This window comes from Polyodon spathula, chromosome 10 (assembly GCF_017654505.1).
Source record: "Polyodon spathula isolate WHYD16114869_AA chromosome 10, ASM1765450v1, whole genome shotgun sequence".
Lineage (NCBI taxonomy): Eukaryota > Metazoa > Chordata > Actinopteri > Acipenseriformes > Polyodontidae > Polyodon > Polyodon spathula.
Window position 1 is genome coordinate 20475637 of NC_054543.1, and position 18155 is coordinate 20493791.

General features: G+C 38.7%; 1 protein-coding gene across 1 annotated transcript in view; it reads right to left on the bottom strand.

The window, feature by feature from the left end:
• LOC121321915 (V-type proton ATPase subunit B, brain isoform-like) overlaps positions 1 to 18155 on the bottom strand; it is a 91692-nt gene that overhangs the window by 2654 nt on the left and 70883 nt on the right. The window contains exons 12-13 of the mRNA XM_041261305.1: positions 1747 to 1851; positions 651 to 780 (exon numbers count right to left, since the gene is read on the bottom strand). Coding sequence (XP_041117239.1) covers positions 651 to 780; positions 1747 to 1851 — 235 coding nt within the window. The remainder of the gene's footprint in view (positions 1 to 650; positions 781 to 1746; positions 1852 to 18155) is intronic.

Consider the following 18155-nt stretch of genomic DNA (forward strand, 5'->3'; position numbering starts at 1 on the left):
CATATTATGTAAAAAGAAGCTGATTTTAGTACGGTAGTTAAATTAGTCAGGATTTGTGAGATTAATTAAAATTTTTTGCTTTGGACATAAAATGTTAACAGTAATTTACAACCTGAGATAGAAATGACTTCTGTTAAAATATAGTTTGTTTTTTTTTGTTTTTTTTTGTATTATAAAGTTAAAGTAAAAGGGACATCTGATGTGGACGCATGCATATTTTTTTTCAGTTATTAACTCAAGTCCTTTTTTATTTGGAAATTAAGTTGCCGATTGCACCCATACTTAACAGTTTAGAACAGTTTCTTCCATACAAAACTTCATTAACCCTCCAACGGTCAAAAGTAAAACATTTACTAATGAAGTACGTGAGTGCCAAATTCAGTCTTCAGTATCTGTTTAACATTATGAGATGCGATGAATATTTAAACATATTACTGATTAAAATTCAACAAAAAATGCTAAGTAAAATGAGCAGAATTGCACAAATAGGCCTACATAGGATTCAATACACATGTGGAAATAGACACATTACTTTCTGCAAATATACACTATGGTAGTTCCATTAAAGGTGACAATTTCCATAGTAAATATTTCATATTTTTGACCCTTGTCCTTTTACATTTTAAAATAAGCTGAGAGACGCATCTTACCCTGAGCGATGAAATTCTTTTCGAACTTCTGTAGAAATTCCAGGTACAAAAGATCCTCTGAAGTGAGAGCCTCCTCACCCACCACTGCCTTCATTGATTGGACGTCTTTGCCAATAGCATAGCAGGCATACTGTGGGGGAGAAAACACAGTCTGACTTAAAGCATATAGTAAATCCACTTCGAGTCTAGTTTCTGACCAGAAAAAACACAGCCTGACATAAGGGTGGCAGTGGCAAAGATATCCAAGTCTGTAAAATAGCCAGGGGTCAATCATATCTAAAACCTGAATTAATAAAACCAAACTCTGCATTATACGATATGGGGATTGACTGCCCTCCATGTACCATCTCAGTACAGACTATGTTGTGAAACACATAGCCTCCAACCTCTTGACTTGCACTTACAAAAGGGCCTGTATCATTTCAATGACATTGACGAATACAGCTGTAATCACAAGTTTACCTACCCCAATGGAAAATTTATAATTTCAAAAATCACTAAAGAATCATTCCAAAAGCTCATTGACAAATATCCTAATAATTTAAAAGAGGTTAGTATTGCTAAAGGTCAGCTAGATATTAATTTCACTTTCCTTGTCAGGGTATAAATACTTTTAAAATAGCATTTTTGGAGTTTTGCAAAAAAAAAAAAAATACTGAAATAAATAATTGTAGACATTATTTCTTTCATTTCCTCATCCACAAAAGCAAAATTTTGCTACAAAAGATTTTTCCTTGAATTCTTTGTTTTTGAAAAATTTCTAGAGATTATAAATTTACATTGGGTTATGTAAACGTTTGACTACAACTGTACTTTCTGTATATACTATAAAAAAAAAAAACTAATAATTTACATGTGAATACTGCATTTATTTGATATTCAACTATGTTTTCTTTAAAAAAAAAAACTCTTAAAATAACAAATCTGTAAAATATATATTGTTTGACATTCACTTTGTTTTTTATTTTCCCTTTATGAGTTAGAACCCTAAAATGTCAGCCATTGTTTTATTACTCAATAATGGAAGGGCAAATAAAGCATGGCTGTGAGATCCATATTGCATTTTAAGAGAAGTGGTATTAATAAAGTGTCTTACCAGCTGGTTGGACACATCAGCATGATCTTTACGAGTCATCCCCTCTCCAATAGCGGATTTCATCAACCGAGACAGCGAGGGCAGAACGTTAATGGGAGGATAAATCTGAAAGAGAAAGGGTTGTTTTCTTGTTAATAGACAGCACATGTTTTGATACTGTGGGAACACATGAAGCATTCAGACAAAGAAACATAGATGTGCAGTATGAGCGTTTTTTAATTTTTTTAGACAAATGACTTGAAGCATTTAGTTTTCTGCTTTAATAATTTAAAGACAATCAAAACACCCAAACTTTGCTTGAAATGTATTCAGAAGCAAAAAAGGACCACCCTGGAGTACACCAGGAGCAATTTTCTGTATAGCTGTTACTGCCAGACACTTTTTTCAGACCATTGCACCAAATTCAGCACTCTATATCGGCTAGTTAAGAACATAAGAAACCTGCCTGTTTCCTAGTAGCTGATTGATCTCAGAACGTTGTCAGGTTGGGTCTTAAAAGGATCCAAAAGATTCTGCCCAATTAACATGACTTTCACGTTAATTTCAATCACAGTTATCAGACGATTGATTTCTACCCAGTTTAATATGATTTGAGAAACAAAAGTATACGCAGTTGATCTGCAAGTGAGTTTGCTGTACAGTACTGAAATGTTATGAAATACATGTAGCACAGTATAGACTACAGAACACTGCAATGTATAGGGTTACTACTTTCTTATGGGTTTAATTATTCCAAATCAGGACCGGCATCAGCTCCCGGGCAACACGGGCAACCGCCCGGGGCCCCGATACCAGAGGTGAGCCCACACACATACAGAAATGAAATTGCAGACATAACTAAATGTACTACTTGTGTGCCAGCTGCCTTTAGGGCTAGAAACTTCTCAGATCTTCCCTTTTTCTTTTCACTTTTCCTGCTTGCATCCTGTTGCCTTAGTTCCACCTCTTCTCTTTTAAAATTAGCACATTTACTTTACAACAATCATCACTTTCATTTCACAAGCGTTTTCTCAAGCACCATTATCATAACGTCTATTATTACCATAACACCTAAACGCCAATTATAATTATATGATTTTAAACCATCAAAAACGAAACCTGCTGAAACTCTGGAACCTCCAAATCAAAAGAAACAAACCTGGATGTCAAATGTAATGAAAAGACTTAAAATAAAAATAAAAAAATAAAAAAAAAAAAAAACTAAACACACTGTCAAATGTTCTATGTGGGTCCTGTTTTCTGTTAATTGTGTACTAAGTAGGCTACAGTAAAAATGAAAATGCGCTAGAATCATTTAGTGTCAATTAAAAATAATTTTACTATTATTTTCACAGTGTACAGTAATGTGTAAATTGCAGCAACATGATTTATTTTGTGTTCCCGGTAGACTAAAGTAAAAAGAAAGTGCACTACAGGTATTCATTAGATTTTATTGCTATATTTCTTACAACTTTTAGGACACACCAATCTTTTTCTGTACACTTAAGACGTTTATATGCAGTACCTTATTTTATATTTTATATATACAGTAATAATAATCATCATGCAACTGTGTTAAAAGAAAATAGCATTCCCTTATTTAAATGTTAAAACTTCTTTAAGTATACAAAAACTGATTGTTATTTACTGTATGTAATGTGTCTGTCACAAAGAGGAATGGGGAAGCTGAACGAATGCATTTAATAAATAAACAGAACAGAAAATAAACGGTGGTAACAAACAAAAACACAAGGACACGGCACATTCTCCAAAAAAAAAAAAGAGATAAACAAAACGGACTATCGCTAAACAAAACACGGTGAGCTTCTTTAACGATTATTAATTTATTATTTATTCTCATTACCTCCGTCTCCTATCCCGTTCTCCACTCACCAAACACACAACCCCAAGTATGTGAAAACATGCTGCTTTTATGCAGCTGTACTGAGACGACCTCTAATCAATCATTCAATTAGAGTCACGGTACAACTGCACCTGAATTGATAAAGTGCAATTCCCCGTGCTCACATATTACATTTTACTTGCACGAGAAGTGCTGTGCAATCCTTGTGCCTAAATACAAACATACATTTTAAACACTTGTGTTACACAGACCCATTTATATCCCGCGTACCAGTGACTATACACCAACATTTAACACACCACACGCAACATATAACAGAAAATACACACAGGGCCGGGCACTTTGTCACAGTGTCCTAAAATATTTTCTTGAGAAACAATATTGTATAATATTGAAAACTACAATAATATACGTATATTATATCTATCTAGTAGACTATTATAAAAAATGTCACCACAACAATTCAACATATTAGACTGAGGTAAAAATTAACTGTAATTGTATCATATATTCTCCCTGTCTGGTAAATGCTGTCTACTCTCTCACCTCCTCTCCATCCCTGCTTCAAAACTCTGTGCCCAATCACAGCAGCCATAGCTTCTCAATTTGTACTCAATCACAACAGTCACAACCCTAGGCAATGCAGAGCGGCGGGCAAACCCAGGCGATGCGGAGCGTCCGGCAACCCCAGGCGAAGAGAGGCAGGCATACTTGGGCGAAGCGAGGCAGGCATCCTTGGGCGAAGCGAGGCAGGCATCCTTGGGCGAAGCGAGGCAGGCATCCTTGGGCGAAGCCAGGCAGGGAGTCAGGACAAGCTGGGGTGCGGGTGTTGGCCCTCTTCTCGGCCACTGCGGCCGGGCGGTTCTTCCCCGTGCTTCCCACAGCAGCCTATAAAAGGGCTGATGAGGTCCGCCAGCATCTAGTCCTGGTCCTTCTGGTGAAGGGAGAGACAGCTCCTGCTCGTCTCCCCCTGATGATGATGGAGGCAGAGGCAGCTCCAGCTACTCGCCTCGTGATGGTGGGGGAAGTGATACCAGAAGGCATTCATCCTCTGCTGGTGGTAGAGGCAGAAGCAGCTCCTGCTGCTCTGCTCCTGCCGGTGGAGGTGGCGGGGGTAGAGGCAGCTCCTGCTGCTCTGCTCCTGCTGGGGGAGGCAGCTCCTGCTGCTCTGCTCCTGCCGGTGGAGGCAGCTCCTGCTGCTCTGCTCCTGCCGGTGGAGGCAGCTCCCTGCTGCTCTGCTCCTGCCGGTGGAGGTGTTGGAGGCGTGTAGTTTCCTGGCGACAGAGGTGGGAGCGGCCTGTAGTCTCCTGGTTGCGGAGGTGGGAGTGGCGTGTAGTCTACCCTTGTTATAGGGGACTGGTGCGGCTCTCCCTCACTTGCAGGGGACTGGTGTGTCTCTCCCTCCTGCTCTGGAGACAGCAGTGGGACCTCTCCCTCTGGCGCTGGAGACGGCAGCAACGGCTCCTCTTCCTCTGGCGCTGGAGATGGCTCCTCTCCCTCTGGCTCTGGAGGCGAAACAAGCAGGCAATCTTCCTCTGCTGGTGGAGATTGGAGCTGTATGTCGTCTCCCTTTAGCCCATTGAGGTTGCAGGTAGGTGTGGCTCCTACCACTTGGAATGCAACTTGCTGGGGCAGTCCCATATCGGCAGCCAAGTAGTTAATCACCACGGCTGCCGGGTTCACGAAGGGCACTGGGTAGAAGTGTTGTTCCCAGCATTCCCAACGTTCCCCATCTCTGGCCCACAGCAGGTCAACAACCAGTGGGAGGTCCTCCCTGCTCCACTCCGGGTCCGATAGCCGGTCCAGCATCTCCTCAGATGACGGGAAAGGCTCTGTTTCCTCCCTCCTGGGCTCTAGTTCCTCCTCTTCCTCCTCCTGCAATCGTTACTGCTGCTTTCCTCTCCTGCTTCTCCTCATTTCTTTCTTTATTTTATTTATTTATTTTTGTAATCCAAAAACACTTTCTTTTTTTCTTTCCCCCCACACAACAAAAAAAAAAAAAAACTTTTTTTTTTTTTCGGCCCAAAAACTGCAGTTCCTGCTCGTCTAGGAGGTGCTGGTAGTCCCGGTTCTGACACCACGTGTCACAAAGACGGCCGGAGTGGGTGACGTTCCACCAGAAACAGGAAAATAAACAGAGAGAGATGTGGAGTTTGGTGAAGCTGAGCGAATGCTTTCGATCAGCATTTAATAAACAGAACAGAAAATAAACGGTGGTAACAAACAAAAACACAAGGACACGGCACATTTGCCAAAACAAAAGGGACTATCACTAAACAAAACACGGTGAGCTTCTTTAACGATTATTAATTTATTATTTATTCTCATTACCTCCGTCTCCTATCCCGTTCTCCACTCACCAAACACACAACCCCGAGTATGTGAAAACATGCTGCTTTTATGCAGCTGTACCAAGACTCGACTGTTAATCAATCATTCAACTGGAGTCGCGTTACAACTGCATGTGAATTAATAAAGTGCAATTACCGTGCTCACATATTACATTTTACTTGCACGTGAAGTGCTGTGCAATCCTCGTGCCTAAATACAAATATACATTTTAAACACTCGTGTTACACAGACCCATTTATATCACGTGTACCAATGACTATACACCAACATTTAACACACCACACGCAACATATAACAGAAAATACACACAGGGCCGGGCACTTTGTCACAGTGTCCTAAAATATTTTCTTGAGAAACAATATTGTATAATACTGAAAACTACAATAATATACGTATATTATATCTATCTAGTAGACTATTATAAAAAATGTCACCACAACAATTCAACATATTAGACTGAGGTAAAAATTAACTGTAATTGTATCATATATTCTCCCTGTCTGGTAAATGCTGTCTACTCTCTCACCTCCTCTCCATTCCTGCTTCAAAACTCTGTGCCCAATCACAGCAGCCATAGCTTCTCAATTTGTACTCAATCACAACAGTCTCTCAGTTGAAACCACATGCTTGTCACTCTCCCAGCTTCACTGCGACTTGTCTCTTCAGGAATACGGGTAGGAAAAACAATTCAGATTTTTGATTTGGGGGTGAAGGGGGGCCCACTGGAGGTCCCCTGCCCAGTGCCCACAAAAACCTTTACAGTCCCTGATCCAAATCTTTGCAAATATTCACTAAGAAAAAATGTACCGATTTAAAACAAAAACACATTTGTTGTATTAAAAAATATTTTCTGCGTTTTAACACTAGCACCGCCATAGCTGCTTTTTGAATGGCTTTTGCACTTCAAATTTAAATATCTCAGTGTATGTTAATATCTCGTGCATGTCCGTTCTTAAGTGTTACTAAATATTTGAATGAAATACCCATACGGTGTTTCAGCTGCAGAATTGTAAAAATTAATAAGTTCTAAGCACTTGCTTCTTCAATCGCCAGACCGGCAGTTTATGCAGCACATTGAAATCAATCCAATACAGCCAGCAATTTAGTCTGGGCTTTGTAATAAAATCAAAGTCATTGTGAAAGAACATATTATATACTCCTGTCGAGTTCTGAAATACTAATGAAAGTCATTCTACACATCACATATTATTATTATTTTATTAGCAGTTGTTACAAAATATACACATTGAATCACAATACAGTGTGTTATAGCTAAAATGCCTTAAATCGTGTAATAAAATACCGCAGCGTTTGTAAAGCATAGTATTATTAAATAAAATTCGCCCTCATATAACACTATGTAACATAATTTTTGTTCCTGGGTAGTCAGTGTTATTTCCTAATTGCTTATGCCTCAAAAGTATAGAAAATGGCTATTATTCCCCACAACCTTTGCTTCTGTGACCAGGACAGTGATATTTTGAAATGTACCTATTTCCAATGAGAAAACGGGCGAATGTGTCTTTTCGTTCACATAAAGTCAGACAAAAACAACATATGAATCCAAATTAACATGCATTTATACTAAAGTAATACAAAAATGTCTACAAAAGATTTAGAAGGGAGTAGTTTTTCGAGATTTACGATTATCCTGTAAATCACTTTCACGAATCAGCCCCCAGATGTAGTCTCCCATCATGTTCTCGTTATACTGTCCTTGGTAGCGGCGTTCAAAGTCCAGTATATCCTGGTGGAAGCACTCGCCTTGCTCCTCTGAGCTCCCATGTCCATGCTCTCATGTTCTCCTTGAATTTATCAATATGAGCATCAAGGATATTGACTTTGAGGGACATCCTACAGCCCATTGTGCCATAGTTCTTCACCAGAGTCTCAACCAGCTCCACAGTTTTCGGCCTTGTGATTGCCCAGGAAGCCCCGAACCACTGCAACAAAGCTGTTCCAAGCCGCTTTCTCCTTACTAGTGAGCTTCTTGGAGAATTCATTGCACTCCAGGATCTTCTTTACCTGTGGTCCGACAAAGACACCGGCTTTGACCTTTGCCTCAGACAGCTTAGGGAAGAAGTCCTGAAGGTACTTGAAGGCTGCCGTCTCCTTATCTACAGCTCTGACAAATTGTTTCATAAGGCCCAATTTGATGTGCAGTGGTGGCATCAGCACCTTCCGGGGGTCCACCAGTGGCTCCCACTTGACGTTATTCCTCCCCACAGAGAACTCGGTCCGCTGTGGCCAGTCCCGCCTGTGGTAGTGCGCATTGGTGTCCCTGCTGTCCCAAAGGCAAAGATAGCAGGGAAACTTGGTAAAACCGCCTTGGAGACCCATCAGGAATGCCACCATTTTGAAGTCTCCTATGACCTCTCAGCCGTACAGCAAGGTCTTGATGCTGTTGTAATCCTCTTTGAGGTGCACCGAGTGAGCCAGGGGAAGAGACGGGTACTTGTTACCATTATGGAGCAGCACGGCTTTGAGGCTCCTGGATGAGCTGTCAATGAAGAGGCGCCACTCATTCTGGTTACAGGCGATTCCGATTGCCTCAAACAGACTGGTCACATTGTGGCAGAAGCAGAGCCCATCTTGACAGGTGAAGAAGCTGGAAAAAGGTTGGTGACGCTTCCTCTGATCTGCGACTTGCACACTTTCATCCAACAAGTTCCACTGCTTGAGCCTAGACGTCAAAAGTTCGGCATTGAACTTGGTAAGACCAAGATCTCTAATCAAGTCATTGAGGTCTTTTTGGTTGGGGTAGTATGGGTTTCTCTCCTCAGCTCCACCTCTGAAATTGTCATCTGGATCTACAACGTCTTCCTCGCTCTCTGACTTGCTGCTCTCTTCTAAAGACAGCTGCTCTCTCTCCGGAGGAGTGGGTACGGGGAGCTCATGGCAGTGTGGCACCGGGGCGATGGATGAAGGAAGGTCCGGATACATGATAGCAGGTGCATCCTTGACAGTCCGACGTTTGGAAGGGTCCACCATGCAGAAGTAGCAGTTGCTTGAGTGGTCAGTGGGTTCCCGCCAAATTCTTGGGATAGCGAACTTCATGGCTCTCTTTTCCCCTCTGTACCATCCTACAAAAATACATTTATTTCACCCATGACTAATGTGTAAGAGATTCTCGCAACATTTTTCATATATGATATATTTTTTCAATAACATTGAAAATTGTAAAACATTTTAAAATTAAAAACTTTTACAATTTAAAAAATTTTAACAAATTTTATAACATAAAATTCCGAGCAACAATTGTCCATCTTACCTTCCAGAGTTTTTTTTGCAGTGCTCGCAGGTGAAATGAGGTGCCCAGGGTTTGTCTTGATCCCCGACAGGCATGCCGAAATATGCCTTGTAGGCCTCACACATCTTAGCAGATGCTTCCACGGAGTACTTTTTCGCTCTTGTCTTGATAAATTGGCCGCAGACATAGCAAAATGCATCTGCCGGATGCTTGCAGCCTCTTGATGCCATCTCAGAAAAATGCAGATATGTATCCACTTAGGCAGCTGGAACTAAACTGAACTGGTGGGCTTAAGGCCCCTGTATTTATACTACTATTTATATTACTGGAAAGTTCTAGAAGTTACTCCAAGTTTACTCAGCACTGAATCTATCTGGAATGTTCTGGAAAATAGGTAAATTTCAAAATATCACTGTCCTGGTCACAAAAGCAAAGTTTGTGGGGAATAATAGCCATTTTCTATACTTTTGAGGCATAATCAATTAGGAAATAACACTTACTACCCAGGAACCAAAAAAAAATAAAAATAAATTGTTACACAGTTTAATCGCCCTCCTTGTTTAACCCTTTGCAGTCCATTTATTCAGCGCTTGTCAGGTGCGTCAGGTCCAATTTATTTTCACACGTGCTGTTTATTTTACACGCGCTGTTTAAAATATTTTTTTTTCAGAGTAAAACAGGTTTAAAAGGCACTTAAATCGCAAAAGGACACTCAGTACTGTATCTCCAGCCCCTCCAGCCATATATATATATATATATATATATATATATATATATATATATATATATATAAAGGGAAATGTTGTGTAACACATGAAAATTCATGTAGAAGTAACGTGTGACAGAATTGGTAAAACGTCAGGTGCAATCTTAAAAAAAGAAAGCTTTTCCGACATCATAAAAAAGACGTCAAGCACAGGTCCCCTAGTTGTTTTTTCTCCGGAGGAAGTCGAGAAAAGCTTTCAATGGCCGAATGAGGCCGATAGAAGCTGAAAAAAAGGAGGCAGATCTGAGCAATATGCATAGTGCCATCACCCCAGAAATTACATGGACATTAAACAAACAAGATAGCTGCTTCCGCAGCAAGCGCTCAAAGAACATCACAGACATTTGCCAAGCTTTTTGAGATGTTATAGTAATAAAATAATGACTTGGATAACATCATTTATTTATCCAAACACAACAGAATCCCTGGAGTGCAACATAATCCACTTCCATCCACCCCTCTATTTCCAGGATCCTTCAGCTTCAGGTGGCATGAAAGCTCTGGCTTGCAGAGGCCTGCAATTCACCATTACAACTACTCACTGACTGTTTTATTATATACACTAATTTTATTATTTTACTACTACTGTTTGTTGTGCATTTTAATTGTTTTTTTGTTTTATTAATGGGTTAATTTCTAATAATAACATAACCTATAGTTTAATATTCCAACTGAGTGGCTAAGGAAAACAAAACTGTAAAAAATGTGGCCATTGCAGTGTATTGTTTGCACAATGATGGACTTTTTAAAGGAAGATTTCCAAGGGGATTTTGTTTGTAAATTATGTCAACTAATAGAACACCTGGAATCCAGGATAAGTGGCCTTGAGAAGTAATTGGCTGACATGTACTGCAATAAAGATTTAGCAGAATTTGCAGACTTAATAAACACGCCCTACATAAAGATTGCGTGCACGCCACTAGTAAGGAAGAGAGATTCCAACCAGACAGAGATAGATGGGTGACTGTTGGCCAAAACATAAAGAAAGGACGTGCACGCCGCACAGGGGCAACATCTCCAGAACTTGCTGTGTCCAATCAGTACCAGCCCTTACTAGATATTGATCTGGATTCTGACAGTTCAGAGGAAACTGGAGGGAATGGGCCCCTAGTCACCCAGGAACAAACTGCCTCCAGAAAAAATGAGTCACTCTTAGAGGATGTTTCAGATGAAGTTAGAAAAAGATTTCAAACTCTTTGCCAACACGAGAACTGTGACACACCTAACAACAAGATGCTCACAGTGGGAGATTCTACTATTAGAAATGCCAACGTAACCCTTAGAAATTCTCAGGAGGTGGCAGTATGTTGCTTACCCGGTCTCTGATATTGAGGCCAACCTGAATAAGACAGCTGAAAATCACAATCAGATTTCCACACTAATCATTCATGCTGGAACACATGATATGAGATTCAGAGAATCCGAGATTCTAAAGAAAAAATACATTTCACTGTATCAAAAGGCTAAGCCATTATGTCAGAACGTAATTTTCTCTGGACCTTTACCTGTTACTAACAGAGGATGTGAAACATTTAATCGACTATTTACCCTAAATAGTTGGTTATCCAAATGGTGTACATCTGAGAAACTGGGTTTTATCGATAATTGGGATAGTTTTTGGGAGACGCTGGGGTTCTTTAAAAAAGATGGTCTCCATCCAAATTGGAAAGAACTACGAAGATTAACAGAAAACATAGGATATTATTGTAAACAATCTGTGACTTAGTGGACCATTGTTTGGGTCTCAGTTATCTAAGCAGATTAAACAATCAGTGTATCCTATAAAAACAGTAACTGTCCCCCGTTATAGAAATGTTTTCTTTTACCCGGGGTGCATGTACTGAAAATGTAATTAGTATTAAAATGCAAGCAGGGAGTACACTGAAGAGTATTACACAAAACCCTTTATTTCAGCAACCTGACCATAGTGAGGTAGCTGTTGATGAGGGTAATAATAAAATTGAAATCCTTATTGCAAGTTGTAGGGATTGTTCTGGTAGATCTATCTACACTCAGGGGCTGATTTCCAATAATCTTATTAAAGTTTCTTTAAACACAGCTACTCCTTTATCTCAGTGCAATAAAATACATGTACCTCTACTTAATGTGTGGTCCCTATCTAACAAAGCTCTTTTAATTAGTGATCTCACCCACTCGCTACATTTTTGACTTAGACATGGCATAGTGTGGATGATAATGCTTCTTTAATTGCAGCCTCACCCTCCAGCTATACTTTTATCCAGCAAGCACGTGCTGGAGGGTGGGGAGGTGGACTAGCTAGCATTTTCCTTGATATCTACAATTGTAAACAGAATAGTTTTGGGGAAGTTTTATCCTTTGAATCTTTATCCTTCTTCTTGATAGTCGACTCCCTGTACTTATGGTAAATATCTATCACCCACCTAAACCAACACAATCTTTCTTACCAGAATTTTCAGAATTCCTGTCTATAATTTCCACTAAATAGGACAGGATTCTTATACTTGAAGATTTTAATTTGCACACTGATATTATATCTGATTCGACAGCAATGGACTTTAAGTCTATTAGATTATTTTGAGTTTACTCAGCATGTAACAGGGCCTACACATAAACACGGTCATACTTTAGATTTAGTCATATCTCGAGGACTAGAAATGATCATGTCCCCAACTATAGACCCTGCATTATCAGATCAATTCTTAATTTCATTTGAGGCTACACTGCATCAATGTAAAAAGACTGTAGTGAGTTCTGTTAAAAGGTGCATTATAAATCCTGCAGTTGTTCAAAAGTTTTCTGAAGTAGTTAGTCTATGTCCACTGTGGCAAAGTGCCCACCCCTGTGTGTATTTTATGTCGTGTGTTAATGTTGGTGTATAGTCATTGGTACACGGGATATAAACATGTCTGTGTAAAATGAGTGTTTAAAATGTATATTTGTATTTAGGCACGAGGATTGCACAGCACTTCACGTGCAAGTAAAAAGTAATAATATATGAGCACGGGGAATTGCACTTTATTAATTCACATGCAGTTGTACTGCGACTCCAACTGAATGACTGATTAGCAATCGAGTCTCGGTACTGCTGCATAAAAGCTGCATGTTTTCACTCGCTCAGGGTTGTGTGTTCGGTGAGTGGAGAACAGGATTGGAGATGGAGGTAATAATAATAATAATAAGAAGAAGAAGTAAAACATCTGCTCACCGTGTTTTGTTTAGTGTTAGTCCGTTTTGTTTGTCTGTTTATTTTGGCTACCAATGCTGTGTCCTGTGTTTTTTGTTTGTCTTACAACCGTTTATTTTCTGACTGTGTTCATTTATTAAATGCTGAGTGAGACCATTCACTCAGCTCCACCAAACTCCACCTCTGTCGTTTATTTCCTGGTTCCTGCTTCTGGTCTGACGTTCCCCACTCTGGCCGTCTTTGTGACACCACACATCTCAACAAGTTCTCTATCAACTGATGAGTTAGTTGACAGATACAACCATCAGCTAAAAACTGCTCGATACTGTGGCTCCAGTAAAAATTAAAAGTGTCTCTGTAAAACGTAGGACACCGTGGATGAATAATGATATACATCAAATAAGAAGAAATTGTCGCAAAGCGTAAATGGAGAGATACAAAACTACAAATATATTACGATATTTTAAAGCAATCCCTATCAAAGTATAATGCAGCATTAATGTCATCAAGAAGTGCTTACTTCTCCAGTCTTATTGCAGAAAATAAGAACAATGCTAAAGTCCTTTTCTCAACTACTGATAGATTAGTAAACCCATCTCCTTCACCTGAATATTGCATTGTGACCTCACCTATCAAATGTGAAGAATTCCGTAATTATTTTGATGGAAAAATACTCGGTATTAAGGATCAAATTCCACAAAATGATTTTGAGCTCTGTCTGCCACCAAAAACAATTGAAACAGAATTACATTTTTTTTCTCTGATTAACTTACAAGGCTTATAAAATAGTTATGAACATTAAATCCTCTACGTGTCTTTTGGATCCTATACCAACCAGTCTCTTGAAGGTGTTTAGTAAGCTGTCCAATGATGTCCTTGATATAGTTAATAAGTTAAGTTATAGCTCTTTGTCATCAGGAAGGTTTCCTTCTTCTTTAAAAACTGCCTTAGTCAAACCTTTACTTAAGAAATTGAATCTGGATAGTTCAGTTCAAAGTAATTTTAGATCTATAACAAACCTTCCTTTTTTAGAAAAGGTACTTGAAAAAGTCATTTTTAAACAAATTAATAGGTTTCCTTGGAAATAATAACATCTTTGAGAAATTTCAATCAGGATTTCACGCTAACCATAGCACTGAGACTGCACTTGTCAAAGTGGTAAATGATCTACGTATTAGTACAGATTCTACTTGTTTATCTGTACTGATCCTTTTAGATCTGAGTGCTGCTTTTGATACTGTGGATCACAAGATTTTAATTAATCGTCTTAGAGAATGGGTGGGCCTTTCTGGTAGTGTCCTAAATTGGTTCATATCCTATTTAATGAATAGACAGTATTTTGTTGCCTTAGGAGAATCTACATCTGGACTAGCTAATATTACATGTGGAGCTCCGCAGGGTTCCATTCTTGGTCCCATGTTATTTTCTTTATACATGCTGCCACTCGGGGAGGTTATTCGTAAACATGGGGTGAATTTCCACAGCAATGCAGATGACGCACAGATTTATATATCTGTTAAACCAGGTGACACAACAGCTATCAATGCCCTTTTCAAATGCCTAGCCGATATTAGAAGCTGGATGTCTCAGAATTTCTTATAGTTAAATTCCGATAAGACAGAAGTCTTACTTTTAGGCTCTAATCAACAGATGGACTTGACAAATATTGATCTAGGTATGCTAAAATCAAATGTAAAATCTCAAGTGAAAAACCTGGGGGTTATTTTTGATTCTGCACTTTCCTTTGAACCACATATAAAACACATTACTAGAGCGTCCTTCTATCATTTAAGAAACTTTGCAAAAGTTAGATCATTCTTGTCCTTGGATGATGCAAAGAAATTTGTACATGCTTTTATTTTTTCTAGGTTAGATTACTGTAACGCTTTCTTTTCTGGATTTACAAGTCATTCTATGTCACGCCTACAGCTAGTGCAAAATGCTGCTGCTAGAATGCTAACTAGAACAAAAGGGCTCACATTACGCCTGTGTTGACATCACTGCAATGGCTTCCTGTGCATTACAGAATTGATTTTAAAATTCTACTGCTAGTTTTTAAAGCACTGAATGGACTATCTCCACAATATCTAAATGATCATGAGGCATTACTTATGCCTCAAAAGTATAGAACATGGCTATTATTCCCCACAAACTTTGCTTTTGTGACCAGGACAGTGATATTTCAAAATATCACTATTTCCAATGGGAAAATGTGTGTCTTTTCGTTCACATAAAGTCAGAAAAAAACAACGTATGAATCCAAATTAACATGTATTTATACTAAAGTAATACAAAGATGACTACAAAAGATTTAGAAGTGAGTAGTTTTTCGAGATTTACAATTATACTGTATTTACATCTTTGTATACATCTTTGTATTACTTTAGTATAAATACATGTTAACTTTGATTCATATGTTGTTTTTTTATGACTTTATGTGAACCAAGAGACACATATTTGCCCATTTTCCCATTGGAAATAGTGATATTTTGAAATATCACTGTCCTGGTCACAAAAGCAAAGTTTGCGGGGAATAATAGCCATGTTCTATACTTTTGAGGCATAAGAAATTAGGAAATAACATTTACTACCCAGGAACAAAAAAAATAAAATGTTTTGTTACACAGTGTTATTATTAATATTTATTTATTTATTTATTTTTACTGTATATCATGTATAAAGCGCTTTGTGATGGTGGTCCACTTTGAAAGGCGCTATATAAAATAAAGATTGATTGATTGAAAGATTGATAATTGAGGAGTTTGGTGATAAAAATAAGTGATCTGGAGATGATTTATAATTTATAGTATGCCCTACTATGAAGAGATACGTGATAAATACAGTGAACAAGGAGTGGGCGGGGCTGAAGCAGTACTGAGTGGCCTGTTGTTATGCAGTGCCTTTTAAATCTGTTTTACTGTTAACAAAATTACTTTTAAACAACACGTGTGAAAATAAATTGGACTTGACACGTCTGACAGGTGCTGAATGAACGGATGGCAAAGGGTTAATCAAAACTAAAACTAAAAAATAAAATTAGGGAGTAAATGATTCTATTTACGGCAGCTGAAAGGCAATTTAGACTACTCAAATGGAAGCTTTAACCCTCCTATTAGGTTTCGGGTCTATTTGATCCGACTCTAGTTTCCAATTAGCTTGAATGCTATTTTTCTTTTCATTTTTTGTATAATATTTTATGATATTTTAGTTGGGATCATGAACCTATACACAGAAAACAGAACCTGTGAGATTTTTATTTTTTTAGAACAGGTCATGTATACAAATAAGATGTTTCAGGTCACTGTGACCCGTGGCATTTATCTGTGTAGATTTGTGTGCAGGAATAAAACAAACTTCTTCACTTTGTTATTTTATTATTATTATATTTGTATTATTATTTCTGGAAATAGCTGCACCTGTCTGGAGATATTTATAAACAAAAAACAACAATACATATATATCTACAAGGCAGAGCCTAATTTTCACTGTCAGTATTGCAACAGCATCTCACTCGTAAAGACACTCCAAAATGAGGAGCTCCCAGGTTGGCCGTCAATGAAGTTTTATTACAGCTCTTGGACTAAAAGAGCAGAAAAGAGTAAAACCTTTGCAAATAAAAACAGTTAATCAATTTAAGGCTGTTTAAATTAGTTTGAAATTGCATCGGGTCAATGACCCAAAACATAACAGATGTACCTAAATTCTGAACATAATAGGAGGGTTAACTTAAAATGGCCAAAACAAAAAACACAATACAAACAATAATATTGGGATAAAAATGGGAATAATACAGTGGCTCTCAAAAGTATTCACCCCCCCCCCCCCCCACTTGGACTTTTCCACATTTTATTGTGTTACAACATGGAATCAAAATGGATTTAATTAGGAGTTTTTGCCACTGATCAACACAAAAAGTCCATAATGTCAAAGTGAAAAATAAAATCTATAAATTGTTCTAAATTAATTACAAACATAAAACAGAAAATAACTGATTGCATAAGTATTCACCCCTTTTGCTATGACAGACCTAAATAAGCTCTGGTGCAACAAATTGTCTTTAGAAGTCACATAATTAGTTGAATGGAGTCCACCTTTGTGCAATTAAGGTGTTTCACATGATTTCAGGTTAAATACACCTGTCTCTGGGAGGTCCCACAGTTGGTTAGTACATTTCCTAACAAAAACAGCATGAAGACAAAGGAACATTCAAAGCACATCTGGAATAAGGTTCTTCAAAAGCACCAATCAGGGGTAGGATATAAGAACATTTCCAAGGCATTGAATATCCCCCAGAGCACAGTAAAGTCCATTATTAAGAAATTGAGAGAATATGGCACTGTCTAGAACAGGCTATCCTCAAAAACGAAGTATCTGGGCGAGAAGGGCACTAGTCAGGGAGGCCACCAAGAGGCCTATGGCAACTCTAAAGGAGTTACAGTCTTCCACGGCTGAGCTGGGAGACACTGTGCATATGGCAACAATAGCCTGGGTGCTTCACAAAACTGGCCTTTATGGGAGAGTGGCAAAAAGAAAGCCATTGTTGAAAAAAAACTCACATCAAATCTCGGCTAGAGTTTTCCAGAAGGCATGTGGGAGACTCTGAGACCAGAGACCAGTGTAAGAAGATTCTATGGTCTGATGAGACCAAAATAGAGCTTTTTGGCCTCAAAAATAAGCGCTATGTTTGGCGCAAACCTAACACCGCACATCATCCTAATAACACCATCCCTACTGTGAAGCATGGTCGTGGCAGCATCACGTTATGGGGATGCTTCTCTGCATCAGGGTCTGGAAAGTTTGTGAAAATAGAGGGCACAATGGATGCAGCAAAGTACAGAGAAATCCTGGAGAAAAACCTGATGAAGTCTGCAAGAGACCTGGGACTTGGGAGAAGATTCATCTTCCAGCAGGACAATGACCCCAAACATACAGCCAAAGCCACACTGGAGTGACTTAAAAACAAAAAGGTCAATGTCCTGGAGTGGCCCAGTCAAAACCCGGACCTCAATCCAATTGAGAATATGTGGAAAGA